A 23,811-nucleotide genomic window follows, 5' to 3' on the forward strand; every position below is an offset into this window, starting at 1 on the left:
GGTAGGTTTGGATAGCTTTAAGTCTTCAGTTCTATATATCAGAACAGCACTCTTAGACAATACAACACCACCTATCTGAAACAGAGCATATGACTTCCTGCACAGTTGGCATGGATCTTAGTGTACGTTAATGCTATTCTCTTCTATTCACAACCATGTAAAAGTAGGGTATTTACTTTGTCTTGCATCTCGTACAACTAAATATCCACAAGATGTTAAAAAAAGATTTATTTTTATACAAATTTTTTTTGGGGGGGGGGACCATAGGACCATAGGATGTAAATTATATTTTTTTTTCAGCAACCATTATGTGAGGTGTGAGAGACAAAAGTGTGTAGAGATATTTTTGAAGGAATTAGAAGCTCAAAGGGCCGACGGAGAAGTTATCTTAACTCGATGGTCTGACCCTTAAAGCTTCACAGAGCATGCTTATATCTTAATTCATGCACAGCCTCTTATTAGGCACTTAAATATACGGGGAGTTATTTTGTGTAATATTGAGTGTTGCATCTTTCAGTAATGCAATTAAAATGTCCACAATACATGGACAAAAAGTGTTTTCTGATTGCAAATAGCATTAAATACCTATATCAGTGCACATGCGCTATCAGCACTGACTTAACAGTAACTCCACAACACAGCTGATGAGCTGCAAAGGCAAGAAAATTCAAGTGTGTCACACGGTCTTTATCTTTCCTGCACCGTCTTCACTGTGAAGATCTCTTCAGAAGGCGTTTTCAGCCTCACGGCAGACAGCTCAGAGGCATCTTAAATAAAAAATCAAAACACAACATCCAGCCCTGGTATGTCTCCATGGAGCGTGTCTGACATGCCCTACGTGCTTGTGTGGTGAATAGCAATGGGACCACCGACCCACAGCTTGATCTGTGAGCTGACAGCACCCATCCCCCCACACGCCCATCTGTGCTACTCTGCATAGTCAAGCAGCCTTGGTGCATGCAGAGGCTCCAGAGTGCTCACTGCACAGAAGACACATGTGAGGTTATCTGCTAATCTCTGCCCAATTTTTTTTCTTCTTTGTGCATTTTTAAGCATGCACCAAGGTGTAAACATCCCCTTTGTCTTCAGGATGATAATCACAGCCTTGTTTGTAGTAGATCACTATCAGGGCTTCCTATTATAGGTTTTCTCTCTCGTCAGCCACGGTGTGAGCAGCTTCATGTCTGGTGTGCAGATCCACCGCATGCATGTAAACACTATTCCTGGAAGTTAATAAACACTTGTGAGTGTAGGCTGGTGCTGATGGATGGACATGAACAGCTCCTCTGCAGAATAAGGTGTAATCAGTGTACTCAGCTTTTTGAAACAGACGAAAATGTTGACTTTGAGTTTCATTGCAATCACTATGAGCACCACATAAACATCCATTAAAAGAGTAAATAGGAAAAGAACGTGACAGTCTGAAATCATTATAAGAAAACATGGTAATGGAGGTATGGGTCACCATTATTATAGATTTTATAACATGCACATTAAAGAACAGGATCATCAGAACAAGCGAAGAAATACTACATGAAGTCAGATGAACAGACATGAAGATAATAAATGCAATAAAGATTTGAAAAACTCTGAAAAACATATCTAGATAACTCTCTGTGAAAGGGACACCATTGAAAAGCCCATGACCTTTGGACCCTCAGGAGGCAATGCTTTAAAAACAGGTGTGTTTCTATCATGAAAATCACTGCATGGTCTCAAGAACATTTTCTAAACTCATCATCTGTGAACACTTTTTAGAAAGACAATGCTAAGCCGCATACGGCATCTATTACAATAGCAAGACTTCGTAGTAGAAGAGTCCGGGTAATGAATGGCCCTGCCTGGAGTCCAGACATGTCACCAGCTGAAAACATCATGAAATGAAGAATGCAATGCAAAAAAAGAATCCTATATGAGACAAAAATGGGAAAACATGCCAACATCTGTGTATTTAGACATGCAAAAATCCTTAAATAAGCATAGTCTATGTACCAAAAGCCGGCTAGTTATCCTGAGAAATTTAATTTAATTTAATTAGCTAGTGATGTGTTCAATGTGCATATGTATGTGAATATACACATTTCTGTCATTTTTTTCTTGTTTTTTATACACCTAATAATTTTCAGTGTAGTTCTATCGATCTAGTTTTACTTAGCTTTAGGCTTAGTGTTTTTATTTATTAAAATAATTTAATATAATTGAAAAAATAAATAATAATACACGTACACATATTGAATATTTATTAAAGCCTGGGGTATTTCACTTATGTGATTTTACTGTATGCTGTATTATGGTGTTACAGCTCCACCTCCTGATTGAAGAGCACAAGTGCTTGTTGCGCTTACTGTGCGTGGGCAGCGCGCGCACGCTGCAAACGTCACGACGAGACGAAACGAGGCAGAAGCCAGCGCGCCCCGCCCCCCTGTGTGTTAGCATCATGGATGAAGGTGTAGAAAGATCAGCCAGGTATGATTTAAACAGGAGGCAGCTGCTGGAAACGGGAATCCAGGGACTCTGCGTCTCGATTTAACGTCTAACTAGATGACCAAAAAAGGTAAGATATAAAAAAAATAATCGGTACGGTGTTGTTACAGTAGTGATGGACGTCCGGTTTCAAATGTTCATTAAATTTGATGCTTTCGCCTAATAAAACATCTAATATCGATACTTTTCCGGGACTTTTCTGCTTACAAACAGCGTCATTTCTCATTTTTACTACTCTGCAGTTTCGCTTCGATGATTTAATGCTGCAAAAGATATAATAATATATGTGATGTGTGTGAGATATTTTCACATTAGCAGCCATTAACGTCGGCATTAGTCATATATTCACAGTATTTCATTCGCTCAAAAAGATTAATATGGACCACTAAAGTAATCATTAATGTAATGGTATAAATTATGTTTTATTGTTATTATTATCATTGTTATTATAGAAAAAGTAAGCCTAGTTTAAACAAATTATGCAAAAAACACATAAATAATAACAATGAATAAAAAAGAATAAAATAAATAAATAATCATAAATGTATAATAACTAAATGTATTATTATTTATTGATTTGTATTATTATTATTATTGTTATTATTATAAAAAAATATATTATTGTTAGCGATTATGACTAAAAATTACTTCAAATTCTATTTAAATAAATTAATAAATATTTGATTTTATAGTGAGATAATTTTGATAATCACCACGTTTTTAATAACAATTCTATGGAACTTTGTTTCTGTCACAATTCTTTTTAGGTGTCCAGAAGTAAAAACTTCAGGTTATTATTTCAAAATTTGTGCTTTTTTTCTTGACATTTTGACTTACTCAGAAGTGACTTGAAGTTTCAAAATAATTTGACATTATTTGTTTATCCAGTGTTTAGCATTTGGTCCAAGAGTTTCTTTCCAAAAGGTTCATTAATGTTTCTTTATTTTTATCATAACTGTAATAATTTTCTTACCTGATCTGTTCCTACAGCCTTTTTGCATTCAGTCCACTTGTCCTATACAGTTTGATTATATTGATTTAACATGTTTGCATTAAACAGGTGTACTGTGTTAATCTGAAGCTTGTTTTAATTGTGATGGAGGAGGTGGAGAACTGCCGTGAACCTGAAGATGAGGCGTCTGTCAAGAAAGAAAGCGCTGAGCCTGGTGAAGGAGCTGGACGCCTTCCCCAAAGTGTCAGAGAGCTACGTGGAGACATCGGCGTCAGGAGGAACAGGTGAGATGTCCTTCCGAGGACAAGACAGCAGGAGCAGCAAAAGGGAGTAACACTCTCTGCTCATCTGTCTCATCCACAGTGTCACTTTTAGCGTTTAGTGCCATGGCACTTCTGGCTGTCTTAGAGTTCTTTGTTTATCGAGAGACTTGGATGAAGTATGAATATTCGGTCGACAAGGATTTTTCCAGGTGAGATGTTATTACTAGGTTATTAAATGTTAATTAATTGTGACTTCAGTCTGTTTTTCTTTCTTACAGTATGATGTCACGGTAATCTTTTTATCCTGATTTCAGTAAATTGAGAATAAACATTGACATAACAGTCGCCATGAAATGCCAGCGTGAGTATCCCACCTTCTTTGCTGTCAATGTGGAGAAGTTGCTACCTGAAGCGCTTACATCACATTAGCGCACATATTTCATCTCTGTAGATGTGGGAGCAGATATTCTGGACCTGGCTGAAACCATGATCACATCTAATGGCCTGCAGTATGAACCTGTGAGTCAAGCACGCGTCTGAAAAACCTTAAGGTCATTTCTGAGGTGTCACTTCTGTCAAGCTAACGCTCCTGTTTGTGTCTTTGAGCAGGTTATTTTTGAGCTGACCCCGCAACAAAGACTGTGGCAAAGGTAAGGTTTTGTGCAGTCGCTCAGTAAGTTTAAAAAAATACAAAAATTCTGGTAATGCCTAAAATTTGGTTATCAAGTTATAAGAGATTTCTTGTTGTTTGAAAGTTTTTAAACTTGTTTAGCTAGTTCTGCAGTCTGTTTGTTTTCCAGGACGCTGCTTCTCATACAGAACAGGCTGAGAGAGGAGCACGCTCTGCAGGAAGTCCTTTACAAAACTCTCCTGAAAGGAGCACCCACTGCTCTGCCACCACGGTTAGTCTCCTGCTGGGAAACAGTTTTTTATAATCATGTCTCCATTCATTTTACAAAAAGGCAAACACATAAGTGCCCACTGGATTTAGAGTGATGGATTTAGAGTCTGTTATAATAAAATGATGTGCTCAAACATTATGTGCGTAGGGAGGATGCCTCCATGGAGCCCCTCAATGCCTGCAGGATACATGGACATGTCTACGTCAACAAGGTAGCAGGAAACCTGCACATCACTGTTGGAAAGTAAGAACCTCTGTAGCGTGATAAGCATGAGACAGACGTTTCTGATGCTGCAGACTAATAGTGATTCTTGGTCTTTTTAAGGCCTATTCACCATCCTCAGGGTCACGCACACATTGCAGCTTTTGTGAGCCACGAAAGTAAGTTAAAATCTGGTTTTCTAATAACACTTCTAATTACACACTTTTATAATCTACAAGCAGACCAGGGAACATTATCTGTCACCATAATCGGTGCTCCCTTCAGCTCTCCCTTTTTCTGCATTCAGCAATAAATACTGAGGAAGGCCGTAGCATTTAAACAATGTTTAGACGGTACTAAGGGGCTCAAAGTGTGCCAAGAAAATATCCCATTACATTACCAACAGCAGCCTGATTGGATAAAAGGCAGTATGGATCCATGCTTTCATGTTGTTCGTGCCAAACTGTGAGCTGAATATTGCAGCAGAAATTGAAATTCCAGTTCTGGTGAGCCTGTGTGAATTTAAGCCTTAGTTTCCTGTTTACAGGAAGTGGCACCTGATGTGGTCTTTTGCTGCTGTAGCCCATTTGCTTTAAGATTCAACATGCTGCACATTCAGAGATCCTCTTCTGCAGCTTTTGATTGTAATGTGGGGTTATTTGACGTACTGTTTCCTTCCTATCAACTTAAAGTACTGTGGTCATTTCCTTCTGAGAACTGGCTCAAACTGCTTGTTTTCTGTTTTTGGGACCATTCTTGAGATGGTTGTGTGGGAAAACCTGAGTCGATCGGCAGGTTCTGGAATACTCAGGTCATCTTAAATCACCTTTCTTCCATATTCTGACGCTCGGTTTGAACATCAGCAGGTCATCTCAAGCGTGTCTACTTGCTCCTATGTATTTGGCTGTTTACATCTTTGCATTTACAAGCAATTGAACAGCTGTACCTCAAAAAGTGGGTGTGAGTGTATTGAACATAGTTCTTACTTGTTTAATAGGGAATAATTAAACAAAAACCCTGAAAACATTAACGATGTCCGATATGTGAGCCAGATTTAATGGCATGGGAGATAAAAAGTGTCTTTCTGTTACTAAAAGAGACCAAAGTGAGAGCCTTAGGAAATCAGGCTTATAAGGTACTGCTACTAGTTAGAATGATTGTCCACAGCCTTGATTGAATCTGAGGGTTCTCTCATCTTTGCATTACAGCGTACAATTTCTCCCATCGAATAGACCATTTGTCTTTTGGGGAGGAGTTACCAGGCATCATCAATCCTCTGGACGGCACAGAGAAAATCACCTATAACAGTAAGTCACATGATTTCAGAGGATAAAACAGGCAGGAAACATTTGAAAAAGATTTCCCATTGAAGGAATGAGTGCATTTTATTTTGCATAAAACCCTCAGTTATTCTTTCCTTGTGCTTGCATCCCAGATAACCAGATGTTCCAGTACTTCATTACAGTGGTGCCCACGAAACTGAACACATACAAGATATCCGCAGACACACACCAGTTCTCTGTGACCGAGCGAGTGAGTAACTGCTAAGCGCAGAGCTTTAAACACAGCCCAATGTTGTGACAGCAAGTGCGAAGCAAGTAGACTAACCACCACAATGTCTGCTGCCAAGGAACGGGTGATAAACCACGCCGCGGGCAGTCACGGTGTTTCCGGCATCTTCGTCAAGTATGACACCAGCTCTCTGATGGTGACGGTCAGCGAGCAGCATATGCCGCTCTGGCAGTTCCTGGTGCGACTGTGTGGTATAATCGGGGGCATATTCTCCACCACAGGCGAGTGGGCTTGGACATTTAGAGCAAAACAATTAAATATGGTTCTAGCTTTGAATTCCTGCAGTTATTTTATTTATTTATTTTTTTACTGTGCTCTTCTCACTTTTAAGGGATGCTTCACGGGCTCGTCGGCTTCTGTTTTGATGTCGTCTGCTGCCGCTTCAAACTGGGACTCTACAGGCCCGGAGAGGTGCTAAACCAGTTTTCTCAGTCACTGTGTTTTCACTCACTAACGGAAGAAGTTACCCTTAAAAATGAACTCAACTGTGCTGAATCTGTTGCAGGACGCACAGCTGCACCAGATGAATAATCTGAACCACCACCATACTCCTCTGCTGGCTGACAATCCCCCTCGGTAGTAGCCGCCGATTCCTCGGCCTGCACGGGTGACCCGACAAATAATGATCACAGTCGCTGCTTTCTCATCAGAAACTTGAGTTCGGATTTTCCGATGATATTTGTTTATTTATTTAGAGTTTATAAAGGTTTGTCATTGCCAGCATTACTGTACTGTATATCACAAAATGTTTTTCTTCCAAATGACCAAAAAATAAAAACATTAAAAAAAAAATCCATCCTGTTTACTTAGTATAGTACAGTTAGCATCAACTATTGCACTGTAGGAGAATGTGGACCCTGTGACTCTGGTCATATTTTGTAACGGTGATGTTGACAGTTTTGCTGTTACTCCGATTACGTTAAAGTTGAAATTCACAGGAGGTCATTAGCACCGCTGGTTTGTTTCACAGCATTAAAGTGTAAAAAAAAAAAGCCTAAAACAAATAAAAGTTGATTCCTAAATGAAATAACATGCAGATGTTTTTTAAACAGGTAAACCATGAAATGATGGCAGTCAGGTTCGAGAACGATGACTGAGCAAGTGCCAGGTTGCCTATTAAGCCATCCTCTATAAGTGCAGTCGTAGTCGAGAATGTCTTTAGCAGGTCTACCACATGACATGAGTCTTTATTTAACAAAAATTGAGCCAGTGTGTCACTAAATAGACCTTTACTGCTTCCAGGAGCTGCTAATCAAACCTGCTTGATTAACTGATCATCAGCCAGCTGGCTTGGTCAGAACTGAAGCGGTTCCAGGAAAAATATATCTTTCGCTTTTCATTTTCTCCCCTGTAACCATGAACGAGGGAGCTGGAAGGCAAGCATGAAAGACTGCTGCACATGTGCACCTTTACTCTTCGAGTTTATTTCAGTTTTGCCAAGCAGACTTGAAAGTGTTGTCAGAGCAGGGAATACAGGTAATCGGACGTTTTGCAAATGACACCAGAAATAACATGAAGTCATTGGTTAAGTGATGCCGTTTGTTACATACAGTAACAGTAGCTCCAGTCTGGGGTTTATGGTACCAACAGTGCTCTGCGTTTGAAAAAAAACCCCAAGAAGACAAGACAGACACACAGAAGAGCAAAACTCCATACGGACAACATCATTAATATAGCCCTGTAGCTCTTTGAGAACAATCTGATGCAACTGCTTCATCATGCAGGCCTTGTACAACGTTTCGGGTCTGAAATTAAGAGGACAGTTATCATGATTTCACCAGACATGGGCTTTGCATAAACATTTAGTTTTGTCCCTTTTTCTCCCATAAAGGCTCATCACTGTTAAGTATTTTTAATTCTGTCAAGCGTAATGCCTCGCAACATATACAATACTGTACACAGCTGTCTCATTCTTTTAGTAAAAATCATACCGGCCGGTCACACTTTTGGTAGACTCTGTGGGAAGCTCTGTGAAGACACTCAACCAAAATAAATCAACAGTCAAATAAAAGTTTTTGGTAATCTATAAGAATAATATGCAAGCATCTATTTACAGATATTCCAAATATGCAGAAAGGATGTAATGCCAGTAGAGTTGTAACCATGTTCCCAGCCCTTTACTTGGGACTTTTTAAATATAAATCTGGACTCATATCTTATGGCTCTGTCTTGGTCCAGTTATCTAGTTTTTACTTCATTTAGGAAGAATCGTTTGAAAATGGGTCATGAACTTTCACACATATATTCCAGATGCAACTCAACTCTGATTGCTCAGTGCCCTGCCCCTTTAAGACGATGAAGCTGAAGTACTCTGGCATAGGGGATACAATGCCAGCTTAGATTGTAATTTAACCAGTACTTTTAAATTAATTATTCTGCAGTAGCGTCATATTTACGCTGTATGTGATTTTAAAGTGCCTCACGAGTCTTTTGATATCTTAGTCTGCCTCAAGAAATCAGAAGAGAAAAGAGAGCCTTCATCTGCACAGGTGTGGGCCTTTTTTTTCTTTCTTTTTTTTAAAACTTTAAGCCGTTGGATATCCCAGCAACTAGTTTTTTTCCCCATTTTCTTTGGATCTACTGAAGTTGTAGTGTGTGTCTCTTATGCACTAACATAATGTTAAAATCACAGTGGTAAAAATCTTTTTTAAAACAATTTTCCAGCAGTGTTTGAAAAACCAGGGCTCGAGATATAACAACTGTATTTATAGAAACCTCAAAATTGGACATTGTCTTCTGAACAGTTTGACCCATTTCCTCACAATTGTTTGGTTTGGTAAATAAAAGTGCCCTCTCTTGTGCACCAGGCAATATTTTCTTCAGTTTATATTTTAGTGGTACCTAATGGGTACTGCCAACTCAAATATAACTCATGGTTACCACTGTGACTAGGCTGGTGAGGTCTCCGCAGTATTTCAGGTGACCTGACTTACTATGCAATCAAACTGCCCTCTCCAGCCCTACTCTGTAAGGCGTGGCATTCCTCAGGGCTGAGTACCAGGCCCACTTATTTTCTTTTTAACTTCCATTTCATCATTTTAAATATGCATTATTAAATCGATCAGTTTGTCATAGCAGTCTATTTCTCCATTCTGTGAGGTGAGGCATCGCTTATGGCTTTGTACCTGAACCACTTATTTAGTGTTTTAGGAAGAATTACTTGGAACTGGGACATGACTTTTCACTCATATGGAGATAACACTTTACTCTGATCACTAAATCATAATTAGCATCTCAGGAGCACTGAAAACATCTCTGGATAAGTTGAATGGGTACCACTGGCTCAAACATAACTCATGTTTACCACTCTGACTTCCTACTACATCAAACTGCCCTCTCCAACTTCACTTTATAAGGTCAGGCATCCCTCAGGGCTCAGTAATAGGCCCACTTTTTTTTCCTTTTTAACCTCCACTGTGTTGTGCACTTGCAACAATGGCATGAATTCGGGCTCCTTTGCTGCAGTTAGCTGCAATGGTCTCCAACTTTCATCTTCTATACTATGAGGCATTGAACCATTTTAACTGAATCACTCACTCTTGCTTTGCCTGTGAAATATCTTTCCCTAACGTGCTAAACTTTTGGGGAGTTGTCTTCTTACAAAGTTTGCTTAGAAACTGTTGGGAAACAATGTGCAGTATATACTGGGCTATACAAATAAACTTCACTCTGATTTACTCTTATTTATATAATCTACACAGCCAAGGTCTACCACATATAGTCGGACTAGCCTTTGGCGCAGGTATAAAGATGTAAAAGTAGTAAACTTAGTTTCAGTACAAACTGCTGTACAAACAGGCAAAAAAGTGGATGAGCATTCAAACAAGACGTACGAACATCAACATCTGTGGTCATAAATAAGTGACAACTGTAACAGCAGGAAAGGTGGCATCTGTATCTGTAGTCATAGGTGTCTCATGTAGTTTGAGTTTAGCTTTAATACTATTCTTAATATACTGGAGATCGGTATTAAGATGGAAAACCACCGGTGAGTTTTTTTGGAGATGTTAAAAAGGCAGTGGATGCACTCATTGCAAAGACATACAGATATCGGAATCACCCGTGTATTAAAGACAAGAACCGGAGATCCCCACAGTAAAAACAAACAAACAAACAAACAAACAAACAAAAACATGAACTATAATGATCTCTTAGAAATTTCCCTCCAATGATGCAGTGCCAGTATTATTCAAGTATGAAAAGAAAAAAAAAAAGTAATTAAAGGCAAGGCGATGTATCGAGATTCAAGAGGGTGGAAAAGAAAATGGAAATCACACAAAAGGCTTATTGTTGCATATATAATTGGCCACTTTGAGAAGAAAACAGTAGGTACAAAATGAATGACAACACTTTTCTTTTTGGATGGGGTTGGAGTTTGAAGAGTGCACAAACTGATGACAGATATCCAAATTGAATGCTTAATTCATGGCTAGTAGACCTCATTTTTCCTCTCTTCTTCACATAACTGCCATTCCCACCTGTACAGAGCCCCGCTTGTCCACATTTAGAAGGATTTAGAGTGTCCACAGTGGATGTTTTCCTCCTGCTGACAGCTAAACGCGAGGGCTGCTGACTCTGGCTTGAGGCGGTGAGGAAGACTCAAATGGTTAAGGTGCTGGATGCACGGAAGTAGGAGAGGAACTTGAAACAGAGGCTGACCACAAAGTACCAGATGTTTCTGGCCATCTGGGAGCGGGCTATAAACACCCTCCAGATGAAAACGATCAGCAGGGTGTTGAAGGTGTAGCGGATGTTTCTCAGTCTGAGAAGAAGACAAGAGGGAAGCAGATTAAAGACTTAACATAGAAGTTCTTAAAAGCTTAAAGATGTAAATGAGATGATAAACAAGGAAGCTTGTGCACATGTTTCCCTAATTAATTATCACAGGGAAATTCTTCCAAAAATAGAATGATAACTGGTTGGGAAACATACTTCAATCCTGTACTTTTGAAGGATTGTTGACTTACTTTCTCAGGTGCTGCCTGGCAGCAGGAATGTCAGACATGTCTTCGTTCAGGACATACTTCTTGGTGCCGATGCAGTAGTTCTCAATGTACTCGGGCCAGTTCAGCTGGCGCACATCAAAGTTAAATGTCTGCAAGATAAGATGGCAGAGCAGAAATTGATAACTGAAAATAAAAAACCTGCTATTTTTGTGACTGAAAGTGCATTAGAAGGAATGGGCTGTCTTTAATATTCAGGAAGTGTTTCCTGTCTTGTGCTCTGTTGCAGTTGTGCATGATGTGCTCAGCTCATTTACTTATTTACAAGTAGAAATACTATTATGTACTGAGAAAATTTACAGTTAAAGTCATGGATTAATTTTTGTAGTCAGTGTTATCTATAAAATTTAGGCTCCATGTGCGGCTGCAAAAAGAGAATTTTTATGTAAGCTTCTTTCTGCCTGTGAGTTTTTATTTTTTTAATCAATCCATAATGTCACAGTTTTGGGTTATTATCTCCAAATATTTAGGTAATGAGAAGTTCAATTTGTGAGAATAAAAACTTGAAATTTCGATTCAGCACCGACTTTTTTTTTTCCCCTCAGTGGCGTAAAAAGGCTTCCATAATAGTGTTTCACAAACTAAACTTTATTTATACAGTATGCTTCTTTCAAGGTCGTGCTGCATGGGGGTTGCTGCTATAAAACTAATAATGTAAAAGTAAAACATTGATATTAATCTAAACATAATTAAAAACAAGCATGCGAGTTAAAAACCCATTAATAAGACAACCTCCCCATCCTGCGCAAAGGTAATAAAGTAAAATAAAATAATAAAGACCAAAAAGTTTAAACCAATAAAATAACTAGATGGTGAGCGAGTTCTGACTATCATTATTGAACACCTGCAGCTTTATGTGACCCTAACAGGTGTATTATTGGTCCAAAATTTGCACCACGTACATGGTTAACCCTACCTTCCTGTCCTCAGGGGTTAGCTGGCCCATCAGCATGTTCATGTTCTCAGAGTTCCACTCCCAGTCCTGGCTGCTGAAATACTCCAGCAGGCTGATGGCCTTGTGCAGGCGATTGAAGATGCGCATCATCCTACAAAGACGGAGGAGGCGCAGATTACAACAGGCACAAATTAATTTCTCTTTAGGCTAAAAGTGGGATTAAAAGGAAGCCGGTCTTACTGCGGCTTCTGCCCGGAGAGACGCAGGAAGAGGTCGTAGATGAAAGCGGGGAACTTGTGGCTGACCAGGATCCAGTACTGGTTTATCAGGTAGTTGGAGGTGATGTTGGCGTTGGGTCTTCGGAAAGCCTGCTCCAAGGGGTTTCTCTTAAAGGAGGACATCACATGATGCTCTGCAAATCAAGATCATTGAGGAGATTAGGCTCAGTGCAGTATTCACCTCTGAGACAAAGACAGCAGGAAACTTTTGGACTGTATATTTTAATTCAGTTTCAGGTCAGACTGAGGTTTAAGGAGGGGAGGGTTTATTTCCAGTTTACAGTTGCATGCACACCATGAGGCACTTCTCCAGCATCCTTTACTTTAATGAGCCTTCTCATTAATGAATCGCCAGGAAAAAGGTTCTTAACTCTATTCATTCATCCATCCCATTTTAATAATTAATTTGTACATTTGTTTCATGAATTATTAATTTACTTTCTGACTGCTTTTACATTTTTTTTTTAAATTTTGGCAGTCTTGGTCCTCCATATTAAAGCTCTATGGTTCAAATGGAAGCGTGCTTTTCAGAGGTAAACAAAGAAAATAAAAGGTACTTTGAGGACAGGGTTTTAATACAAGGATCAAGACTTCCAGAAACTCGGCTGGCCTTAATCATGCCATGACCCTGTTTCTCTGGGGGATATCAGGCAGAAAGCGACCATTCAATGATTTCCCCACTGGGCAGCGTGGGTGGCTCCTCCTCTTCCTCCTCTCAGCATCCAGCGACGGCCAGCGGCAGGAAGCAGCCATGTGACCACAGACGTTACATCACACGGCATGCAAATGAGGCCTTGTAAGGTTTGTTTCCATGACAACAAATATGTAGTGGTTCCAGGGACCGAGATGACCAGATCCGAGGTGACAGCCAGCTGTGGCCTGGCTCCCTGCAGCCTGGTTAGAAGCACCGTGGCAAACACTGAGCTCCTCTCAGAAGCCTGGGACACTTGTGATATACATATTTAAAAAACTGAGCTGCACTAGAGTACTTCTTTTCTTAATGTCATATTAATTAAAAAAAAAATCTGTTTTCTCTGAGGGGATGTCCAGTGTTACTGGGGCTCTTCTGATCCTCTTGTTTTAAATTGGCTTCTTTTCTAGCTCTCTTCTGGCCCAGTGAGAGTGCAGAGTCCACACTTCCTCTTTCATAACGTGATGAGTCGCAGTGATCAGACCTAATCCCGCCACGAGCCATCTGGTCACAATTTCCTTGGTGAAGAGAGCGTGTTTTTTTAATCTGAGGGTCACTCGACATCCTGCCGGCCGGATATCCACACCCAGAGGGCAACGATGTGAGTTTTTTACTCTTCACGTGGAATCCAAGCAGATGCAGTCATTTTGATAATCTTTTTCCTAAATTCTGCTATTTAATTTTGAGACATAGACTTTTAATAAATAATGGCTAATAAAAATCTACTAAAAAGTATGAAATAAAACATTTAGTGTCTGAAGACAGATTAAAATGTGTTTACTTTTCAAACATATTGCAAACAAGCTTTAAGATTCCTCTGCATCATTCACTCGCCACCAAATCCATCAAAAACTCAATTTTCCGCTTCTTGCCAGCAGGTGGCAGACTCCCTCCTCTTGAAGCCTCCGCCACAAACATCACATCTACATCACAGAGACATTATGTCACAACACCCGAGTATTGATTTGTGACGAGGAAAGCGAACGCAGACGACAGTGTTGCGGGATGCCGGCAGGCAGACAAAAACAACTCTATAAATAACCGCCTGCAGTGACAGGTTTGTGTTACCACACAGCAAAGAGAGTACCTACCGATCTCTCCCCAGTGAAATGGGTTGATGCCGCCGGTCGTGCAGTTGTACACCAGGGCCGCTTTAGGTCTGCAAAGTGTGGAAGATGAAGGTCATAATGATGTCTGTAGAAGGCATTTGGTGTGTAATTTGTGCGGTGAAACTGTGCTGATATAAAAGGCTGATCTTATATTTAAAACTGTTATTCACCAGTGTTTTTAACCCTTACAGTGCAGGAGTTAGTACATAAAATGAGAAGTACATAAGCACAACTCTAGATCGTGGGTGTACATTACAAAATTTGAGAGGTTAAGTGTGTTTTCATCAGCCTCTCTTAGCAGTCTATCTGAAATGGGTGTGGATGCCGCATATTTTCCCTGCACGCTGTTTCCCGTATGGAAAATCTGACCCTCTGAGTTTTGGTAAGACTGCAGCGAAGCAGTGAGTCAGACACTCCCTGGGAAAAACATCTGGCACGGTGTGGAAATGACCCACTTGAGTTTACTAGTGTCTTCTTTTTAGTGCCAAAATAAATTTGGTAAGGATCAACAGAGAAATATTTCAAAATCTGGCATTTAACTTATTTTCCCAGCCCATTCTGCATTTTCTGTGACAAGTTCTCAGTGCAAATCTTCTCTTCACATCAGGGCGAGGTTTAGATTTACACTTACAGCTTCTTTTATCACCTCAGGCTGTTATAAAAGTACTGAAGTATTACTTTACTCTGACGCTCACTAACAAGACACAGAGGAAGACCGTGACAACAGGTTTGTGTTGGTCTGCTGGTGGAAATAGCTGCTCAAAGAATGTATGCAACTCTATTTTTAGAGTCACTGTTAAAGCATCTATTCAGGTGCTGCTGTGTGAACTATATTTGGTGATCATGGAGTATTACCCCCACTCATAACAGATGCCTTCTGTCCATGTCACAGTTTACCAAGGCTAAGTAAAACAGAGTAACCTGGGGGATTTACTCTATATACAGACATACGACATATACAGACATGAAAATATGCAGAATATCTAGAAAAAGGGACACGACATTGGGTTTCTGAAGCTTTCTAGCTTCTGCTTTGACTGGCCAAGCTTGCCTGAGCAGGCAAGCAGCTATTGTCATATGATCATAACTTTAAGTTTATTTGCTTTTTTTGCCTTTTGTATTGAGCCCAAACATCCGCAGGTTACAGCAGAAACCCCCACAAGTTGGCCGTTGTCCTTATACCCTAAAGGGCTCCCAAATCATTCAAGAGTGCACCTGGAAACTACAAGTTTTTAATGGAAAGCCCTCAACTTATGCATTATGGCAAATGGAGGATATTTTAAGTTTAGGGACTGAGTTTTGGGGTCTGTTTGCTCACCTGTGTACAGCAGTGTACCAGCCAGCAGCCAGAGTGAGATTGATGACCACATCCACAGGGATCAGATCTGCCACCGCATCGTTGTTGGCCCTCATGGTGCGCAGGATACCCTTTCCCGCCTTATCACAGGATGACATCATCTTAAAACTCCAAATCTTGTCACTGTGACGAAGAGCTTTGAGATTCAAGGGTGACATGTCTTACTTACAGCTATAAAGACGCCGCTTGGCCCGTTGAAGTTGTCGATCCAACCCTGAGGCATGAAACGGAGAAGAAAAGAAAAACAGCAATAAGACCGAATCAACATTAATCGATTAATTGTAACTGCAGCACACATGTGGTTGTGTTTATGTGCGCTGAAGCAGCTGTTCGGGGTTATGTTACTTCCTGTGGTGGGAGAACAGAGAAGCGGGGATTGTCGGCTTCAATTAGAAACCATTAAAAATGGATGAAATCACTGGTAATAGACTGCAACAGTCTCTAATGTGCGGGGCTGTGGATTCATTATGTGGGCAGAGCTAAGCCTGATCCTCGCTCTAATAACATGCTCTGGTGCAGAGAAGGTGCACAGAAGAAGAGCAGGCCACTGGGGCCAGGGGTGGTTTTAGCGTGGCGATCTGCTGTTGGCTTCGTGCCAAGCTGAAGACGGAGATGCAGCTTTTAGTTTGCACAGCGTGTTGGGTTAAATGGGACATTTCTAAAAGCACGGACACCCAGAACGACAGGCGCATACTGGGGTTATAAATGTACACAACACATCGACGCAAACACAAATACGCTGTGCCCATCCCCCACCCGTCTCACAGCGCCCGCTGGCACGGGCTGCCAAGGCGATTGCAGGGCCAAGCGTGAGTGAGGTCTTTTGAAGAGTTGCTGCCAGGCCGAGCTTACAACTGCAGGCTGAGCACAGAGCCAGAAGCTACCAACAGTCCCACTGCACAAACACAAGGCCTACATTTCCTGACTCCACATAAACAAGGACTTTCCTGTGTAGGTCTGGTATTTTTTTCATGCTGCATCATCTCTTCAGAGCTAGTCCTTTAGATGAACTCTTTTTTTTTTTTTTTTTTTTTAAATTAGGAAGAATCAGAATTAGCGGTTAGATTTCTGCTGAACATCTCTTTGAATAATCGATACATTTATGTCATCATCACGAGTCTAAGGCTTTGCTTTTTCTGCAGTCGTCAGCCTCGGGTGATAGATATATTTATAGCTTTAACCAGGAGTCACTCAGCAAAAATATATATATAAAAAAATAAAATAAAATGAAAGAATAAGTAAATAAATATATTATAAAAAATGAATAATTATTGGCAAGTTTACAGTTTAACTCTTTCCAAGCAAAATCACATAATTTCAATTAAATATTTACTGAAAAGCAAGTTTTCATGTAAAGAAATCCACCAGAGACTGACAGGTGAAATTGCGATAATGCACTCTTCAGCTTTCATGTTTGGGTCCTTAGCGAAGCAGCCTTCACTCCACAACCTCCAATTCGCCCTTCTGTCCTTGACGTCCGCCCGACCTCTCCCATCCCAGCAGCTGTTTGGCTTGGTGAAAGGTGACTCGGGTGGAAAACGCCGGTCTTTAGCACCGACATTAGCCAATTTGCTTTAATCCAGGACCACTTAAGATAAAAGCCACAGGAGAGCAGCACTGACCCGGGCAGGATTAGGTTGATCAATATCTTATTTCAATTTGTGTCACTGTGGTAGGAGTACGCATAATGAGGGAGGGATTCTAGAAAAACTAGTCTGCATCATTCACGGGTGTCCAACATGTAGATTAACATTTGAGCTACGAGTGTGACCGCTCACCAGAGGCGGAGGCAGACATTTGATACACCCGGGGCTTAACCCTAAAGGGTAGTATGCATGTCGGATTGGGGGGGGGGGTTAGAAATGACTGGAAGATTAATTGGCTCTGTTTTGAGTTTTATTCAAAAAACAATGACTTCATATAGGGAAAAATTAGGGCTGTGCGATATGACCAAAATCTCATATCCCGATATAAGACATCTATCGTCCGATAACGATATAAATAACAAAGATTTAACATTTTCTGTAAATTCTGTGAATCTCGGGCAGCTCGACTTGCGTGAAGTGTTTCCAGCTGGGCGAGTCCATAAGTTGTAACGGCTGCCGTTTTCTTTGTGAGTATTTATTACACAGCGTGAAAAGCCTGTTCTAACGTTTGAGTCTAAGGTTTATTTTTTAGCACCTGACACCTGTTTTTGGCTTCTCATCCGTAAACACTCTGCAGCTTTCACGTGATTCAGTTTATTTTGAAAAGTCTCAACAGGATCTTGAACTTTATTGTGAAAGGTTTATGTGGAAAATAAACAAGCAGACTAGCGATGGTTTTACCGTGGTGGTTGCTAACGACTACGCATAAAAACAGGCGCTTGTCCGTCCATAGTGTGGTTATTTTAAATATAAGAGAAAGAGAGAACTTTAAGAAATTAATATAGCCACTACAGTGAGCATCAAAACAGTGAAAAAATATTGCCGTAAACAGTTTATTTTACAACACCACGAAACAAACGATAGCGTAAAATGCAACGATAGATGTTTTTATATCGTCATCCGATATATATCGTTATATCGAACAGCCCTAGGAAAAATATATATCACATATGCAGGACACCTTAAACTAGTTTTTTAATTAAGTAGCAAGGCAGAACAAAATCAGGGCTGTATCAAGACACGCGGACTAAACCCTAATTCAACCAGACCCAGAACTGACCCGGAATTAAAACAGGACTACAACAGTTCAAAATCAGGACTACTTAGGATTTAACCAAGACAGAACCAGAATCAGAACTAGATGATAGTAGCACTAAAAATCATCATAGACCTGCACTACACTTATTTTTTAATTCTACCAAAGTCCACTATTTAGATTGAGAAAGGTTTATATAATTATTTAGCCTTGTTGTGCAAACAAGCCTGCATAACTTCATAAATATAGAATTTGAAAAATAACAAACCTAAAAAGAAACACTAGGTACGAGATACATGAGTACCTATGATACGGTGATACTTTTGGTAAACAACCATTTGACTAACACGTCTGTCTCACCTGCTCTTGTTCCATCTCTGTTCTGTCCTCATTCTCCATCTCCCTCTCTGTTCCTCTCTCTCCCTCTCTGTTCCTCTCTCTCCCTCTTTGTGCTGACAATCAAGCCAAACACCAACATCATCAAATATACAGTTGAAACCAGATATTTACACACTCTTCAGATAAAAACAGATACACTTTTTCAATTGTAACATCAAATCAGACTACATTTTTTTTAGATTGATAAATATAAAAAAACCCCATATTTGTTAAATTTAAGAGTAAAGAGATAAACTATCTGTATTTCTTTATTGTAAATGGCACCAAATTGTATTCAAAATTGAGCCACACTTATGGAGCTCTTTCTTTTCCTGGTGTTTTGGTTGACATCTCTTGATTTTCCCATTTCAAAGAAACAGGCTCTGTGTTTTGCTTTATATGCATCCACAGGTGAGTCACCAATTTACTCACATGGACTCTACTAACCTATCAGAAGCTTCTTCAGCTCAGAATGGAATCGTCTGGAGTTTTCTTATTAATTAACAATAAACTTAGTGTATATGTACTCCTAAATTTGATGAAAGTGATTAAAATAGACAGCTCCCTCTTTTTATTCTGACATTTAACTAATTCAAAAGATATTTCAATATTTATTTATCGAAAACAAAACAAGTTTACTCTAAATTGATGTTGTACAGTAAAAAAATGTTCTTGTGTTCTCCATAAAGTGTATGTAAATATCTGGTTTCAGCTGTGAATATACTGCTGTGTATTGAAATTCCTCTTTTTTTTTTTGCATAGAAATATACTGAACAACATACAAAGCATAATATATAAATTAACATCTACCAGAGTTTTTTCTTTTTTTTTCATTTCGCCATTTGTTGATTCATTTGAAGAGCAAGTAACGTAATATGGGTCAAGTGATCAGTTTGATATCAATCTTTCGTGATACACCGTCATATTTACATTATTTGTACAGTACGAATGATTTGATTTGGTAGCTGGTCGAACTTCAGTTCTCCTCTGTCTGCCTCGCTGCGCTTCTCCAACAGGCAGCAGCTCCCCCGCCCCCTCGCTCAGTCGCTTAGTGCCTGAGCTCGGATCATACCAATATTAGGGGGGATTTACGCACAGTCGTAAATTCCCACAGTGTGCACTATGTGCTTCGAATATTGTGTGTAGTTTTTGTTTTGTACAATTGTCAGCCAGGCATCTAACTATGAAAAAATTACACTCCAAAAGACCCCAGGCTTCTGAAAAAACAACCCGGGCTTAAGCCCAGTAAGCCACCCCCCCGCTCCGCCACTGCCGCTCACTAAACTACAACTCTAACTCTAACAGCAGACTGGTGCTGATCTTTTGGACTACAGCACCTACAAAGAAACAACCAAGTCAAAAAAGGGGGCAGAAAAAGAGCCAACGATGAAAACCAAACGACTTGCACTCTACGAGGATCCAAGCACCACAGCTCATAATCACGACATGCATCACAGACTGTATAGAAAAGATGCAAGCAGAAAAAAATGGTCTGAATTTCTAGTTTTGACTCTTGTTTGTGTTCATTTTAAAACACCATGGTTCCTTTTTGAAAAATGACCAATGACGACATCTGGAACACAATCCTTTAAGCCCGTTTTTATTAATCAAAGTAAGCATAAGGATGAAGGTGGCCCTACTAACTTGGCAAATCACATCAAATAAGGATCGTACAACCATCACAAGAGAAATGGCTGAAAACAAAGAGTGGAATATATGTTATGGAGCAATTAACTCATAAGACTTTGAAGAACAGTGTCGAGAGAAAAGGACCATGTGTAGGTGTCAATGATGGGGTGAGAACTGAAATGTTGATGTCACAGGATCAAAGTGTAGAGATTAAGCTATCAGACAATTAATTTGTTGCTTTGTTTTACTTCATTTTTTTTAAATTAAAATGTAGGCGTTCACAAGCCAATGACTGACATCAGTTGCTACATCCATCATTTTTGTACAGTCTTTGACATATAGGCTCATGAAATTCTTTCACAAAGACGTGAGCCATAGTGGGCGTGTCAGTTCTCTCTCAGCAAGATTAAAACTAGAAAACGTCATTGGAACTTTGTCAACACTTATATATGTTCTTTTTTTAAGTGTAATTATGCAAAAGTAGCTTATTTCTAAAGAGAGGAAAGTATTCAGTGAACTCACAGGAAAGGGCTCTTGCCAACTGGCTCCCACTATGGAGGGTCTGATGATGCCAATGTTGAGCTTGTCTTGCTCCTGCTGCACCACGTACTCAGCCAGGGCTTTGGTGTAGGTGTACGTGTTGGGCCTGTCGCCGATGAGCCGTGGCGTTATGTCCCGCACGATGCCATCGTCCATCCACCTGAAGCCAGAGACTAAAGCTTCAGCACTAAGCACCCATTTACAACATAATTGAGCACTTATTTTGGTGCCGTCTGAGATTTATTATGATAAAAACAATTTTAAAAAAACGTAGGTGGCAGGTTTGTTTTGCAGAAGAACATTAGAAAGTACAGGTTTGTGAAAAAGCAATTTACAGTCCCCAGGTCATGTACGCTTGCTACATTTAGACCAGCATTTTAACTCTTTACCCTGTGAAAGCTGTGAAGGTCGTCATGTTGTCTTTATGGGAAAAGAAGTTAAGGCGACTTCACCTATAAACACTGCCAAATAAATGCATGAAATAAAATGAAACCTAATGGAAGCACTCCATTAGGTAAAGTTCTCAAAGTTAAACCAAGCCTCTGATCCTTACACATGAGCTGATGACAAATCTATGTAGGACGTGGCATTTAAGCTGCTTTACTTACTTTCCTGCAAGTCGCTATCAACCAATCTCCACCCTTGCACTTCCTTTACATGCCGTTTCAGACATTAGTGTAATATCTGCTGTCTTTTATCATTAGTTATTCATCTCTGCCTTTTCCCCCCCCCACAGTGTGTCTTTTGTTGTGTCTTCCTCCCCTCACACCCAACCAGTCGCGGCAGATGGCCACCCCTCCCTTAGCGCGATTCTCCTGGAAGTTTCTTCCTGTTAAAAGGGAGTTTTTTTATTCCCACTTTTGCCACATGTTTGCTCATAAGGGGTCGTCTGACTGTTGGGGGTTTCTTTGTATCAAATAAAACACCTTGAGGCAACTGTAGTTGTCATTTGTTGCTATATGAATCAAACTGAAATTACTGTGACCTTTGATATGTAGGGAGAGTCTCTGTTACTACTCTCCAAATGCACGTGGAGGTGTTAGTCCTGGACTAAATTATGAATATGAACAGTTTAAAAGCAAAGAAAACCTTTCACACTGAAAGGTGTGCATGTTGCCCAACTTTTGCAATAACTTCCATGGAGCAATCTGACAATAAAGCCCTCTTTTCTACAGCCAGTTGGCCAAATGTGTGCACAGGTGTGAAAACAGGCAGATAATCATGAAATTCGTGTCTCCACATTCCTGCTTTTATCCCAGTCCAGGTTCACTGCTGAATGCAAGTGAATGGATGAGATCTGTGTTGGTATCGTGCCCAGGGTGGTTTAGCCCCAGCTGGATGTGTTGTGAATGACTGCATTGTTTGTTCGTTCCTCGTAATTACTGGGCTTGATTCTGACACACTCGCCAAGTGAGCATCCTTTTCTGGGTGATGCAATAGTTTATCCACTAACTATTTATTGATCTTTTGAGCAAACCTTGTTACAATTCCTTATTCGGGAGGCCCAGTCGCGGTCTCTCCCTTGGCTGCAGCTTTTGCACAAATATACAACTTCTCTTTTTCTTTGGGATTAATTTCCACATGACATGGATTAACCCCAAGTGGAAGTATTTCTGTGACACTGGTGAACAAAAACATCATCCACTCACTCAAGGGAGTCTATGAGTTTCTTGGGCTCGACGGGTGGCGGGTAGATGACCTCATCGATGTGCTTGCGATTGCAGTTTGCATAGGCGGTGGAGATGTGAATGAAGGCCTCGAGGTGATGCATCTGCTGGGCCAGGCTGAGGAGCTGCTGTGTGGCGATCACATTCAGCTGCAGGGCGTGTCTGCAGGAGCGGAGAGAGAGATTCATACGGTGTTAAAAACACTGCGTGTCTCTGGGAGTGTGTGTATGTAGATGTGGGAGGAAAGGTTGTGCAAATGAGTCCGTGTGTGGGAGGGAAAAGTTTGTGTGTGCGTGCTCAGGTTCAGTGTGTGCAGGGAAAGTCGTTGTGTGTGTGTTTTCATGTTTGCTAGACTGCTACCTTCTTTGTATTTGCATGTATAAGCGTTTGTTTGCTGACGACTGAGTGTTCCATTCAAATATGAATTTGCAAACGAGCAGGAATTTGCAAAAAAAAAAAAATGATTTCAAGCCGGAGCGGAGTGACACGGCAGGATAGAGAGGCATGAAATCAAACAGAGGAGAGGGAGAGAGAACAAGACTAAATGAGGAGGAGGGAAAAAAATGTATTAGCCTCATCATTTCACTCTCACCAGTCATAAAGCCAAAACTGAGCATTACAGCATCTACTGTGGCTCTGAATCAATGCAGAGAACGGTCCTGAACAATGCACGCCGCTATACAACTGCAAAATCTGGCAAAATGATAACCTGTTGCTCCTTCTTTTGTTGACTTTTTCGCTCCTTAAACACAGAGACTATAACCGAATAAATGACGCAGCAGCATTTCACCTCAAGAGTCCAAAAGCAGAAACACTAAAAAGAAAAAAAAGTGTTTCTCTGAAGACAGAAAAATCCCCTGAGGACCACAAAATGAGAACAAATGCAGATAGATTAATGAAGTTATTAATTACGTGATAGTTTAAGAGATTAAATCCCCCCCTCTCAATTTAAACCATTGATAAAGTAGAAAATAAACATAAATAGGGCCTTGTAGATGGGTCTAATAGATACTGGTCTTATAATGATGAGACAAGTGTTGTAATTAGCAATCCTCTGACTCTACACTGTCTAAAGTTGTTACAGCCTCCTCTCTTTCTGCTCTCCCTGCAGGGTTCCCTCCTGCAGGAGGCAGCAAGGCTTGTTAGGAGAATACTGGCTCACCTGTGTAGGCCTCCACATAAGCAGTCAGCCACTCATAACACCATGG

General features: G+C 40.3%; 2 protein-coding genes across 8 annotated transcripts in view; one reads left to right on the forward strand and one right to left on the reverse strand.

Annotated features, from left to right (window-relative positions):
• Window positions 1–2,384: 2,384 nt before the first annotated feature.
• LOC100699046 (endoplasmic reticulum-Golgi intermediate compartment protein 2) lies at window positions 2,385–7,401 on the forward strand. Of its 3 annotated transcripts, none has more exons than XM_025899932.1 (14): window positions 2,385–2,554; window positions 3,545–3,720; window positions 3,800–3,908; window positions 4,014–4,060; window positions 4,151–4,218; window positions 4,309–4,349; window positions 4,500–4,601; window positions 4,749–4,844; window positions 4,926–4,981; window positions 6,011–6,109; window positions 6,238–6,335; window positions 6,433–6,595; window positions 6,706–6,785; window positions 6,880–7,401. In XM_025899932.1, exons 2-14 carry the CDS (start codon window positions 3,615–3,617, stop codon window positions 6,952–6,954), a joined length of 1,140 nt encoding a protein of 379 aa, XP_025755717.1. In that variant the 5' UTR covers window positions 2,385–2,554; window positions 3,545–3,614; the 3' UTR covers window positions 6,955–7,401. The 3 variants fall into 3 exon arrangements, with proteins under 3 accessions (XP_025755717.1, XP_025755715.1, XP_025755716.1); XM_025899930.1 differs by having other exon boundaries at window positions 3,587–3,720; XM_025899931.1 differs by having other exon boundaries at window positions 3,590–3,720.
• A 377-nt stretch (window positions 7,402–7,778) lies between these two features.
• Window positions 7,779–23,811, reverse strand: part of si:dkey-97m3.1 (fatty acyl-CoA reductase 1) — a 57,650-nt gene continuing 41,617 nt past the window's right edge. For 4 of the 5 annotated variants that reach the window (XM_003452031.5, XM_019346654.2, XM_005456662.4 and 1 more), the window contains 9 exons: window positions 22,586–22,765; window positions 20,919–21,096; window positions 15,877–15,921; window positions 15,669–15,787; window positions 14,333–14,400; window positions 12,513–12,684; window positions 12,294–12,423; window positions 11,342–11,469; window positions 7,779–11,136 (listed from right to left, as the gene is read on the reverse strand). In XM_003452031.5, coding sequence (XP_003452079.2) covers window positions 10,974–11,136; window positions 11,342–11,469; window positions 12,294–12,423; window positions 12,513–12,684; window positions 14,333–14,400; window positions 15,669–15,787; window positions 15,877–15,921; window positions 20,919–21,096; window positions 22,586–22,765 — 1,183 coding nt within the window. In that variant the 3' untranslated portion in view covers window positions 7,779–10,973. Of the gene's footprint in view, window positions 11,137–11,341; window positions 11,470–12,279; window positions 12,424–12,512; window positions 12,685–14,332; window positions 14,401–15,668; window positions 15,788–15,876; window positions 15,922–20,918; window positions 21,097–22,585; window positions 22,766–23,811 lie in introns of all 5 variants that reach the window. The other variant, XR_002056823.2, reaches the window with a different exon arrangement.

This window comes from Oreochromis niloticus, linkage group LG17 (genome assembly GCF_001858045.2).
Source record: "Oreochromis niloticus isolate F11D_XX linkage group LG17, O_niloticus_UMD_NMBU, whole genome shotgun sequence".
Lineage (NCBI taxonomy): Eukaryota > Metazoa > Chordata > Actinopteri > Cichliformes > Cichlidae > Oreochromis > Oreochromis niloticus.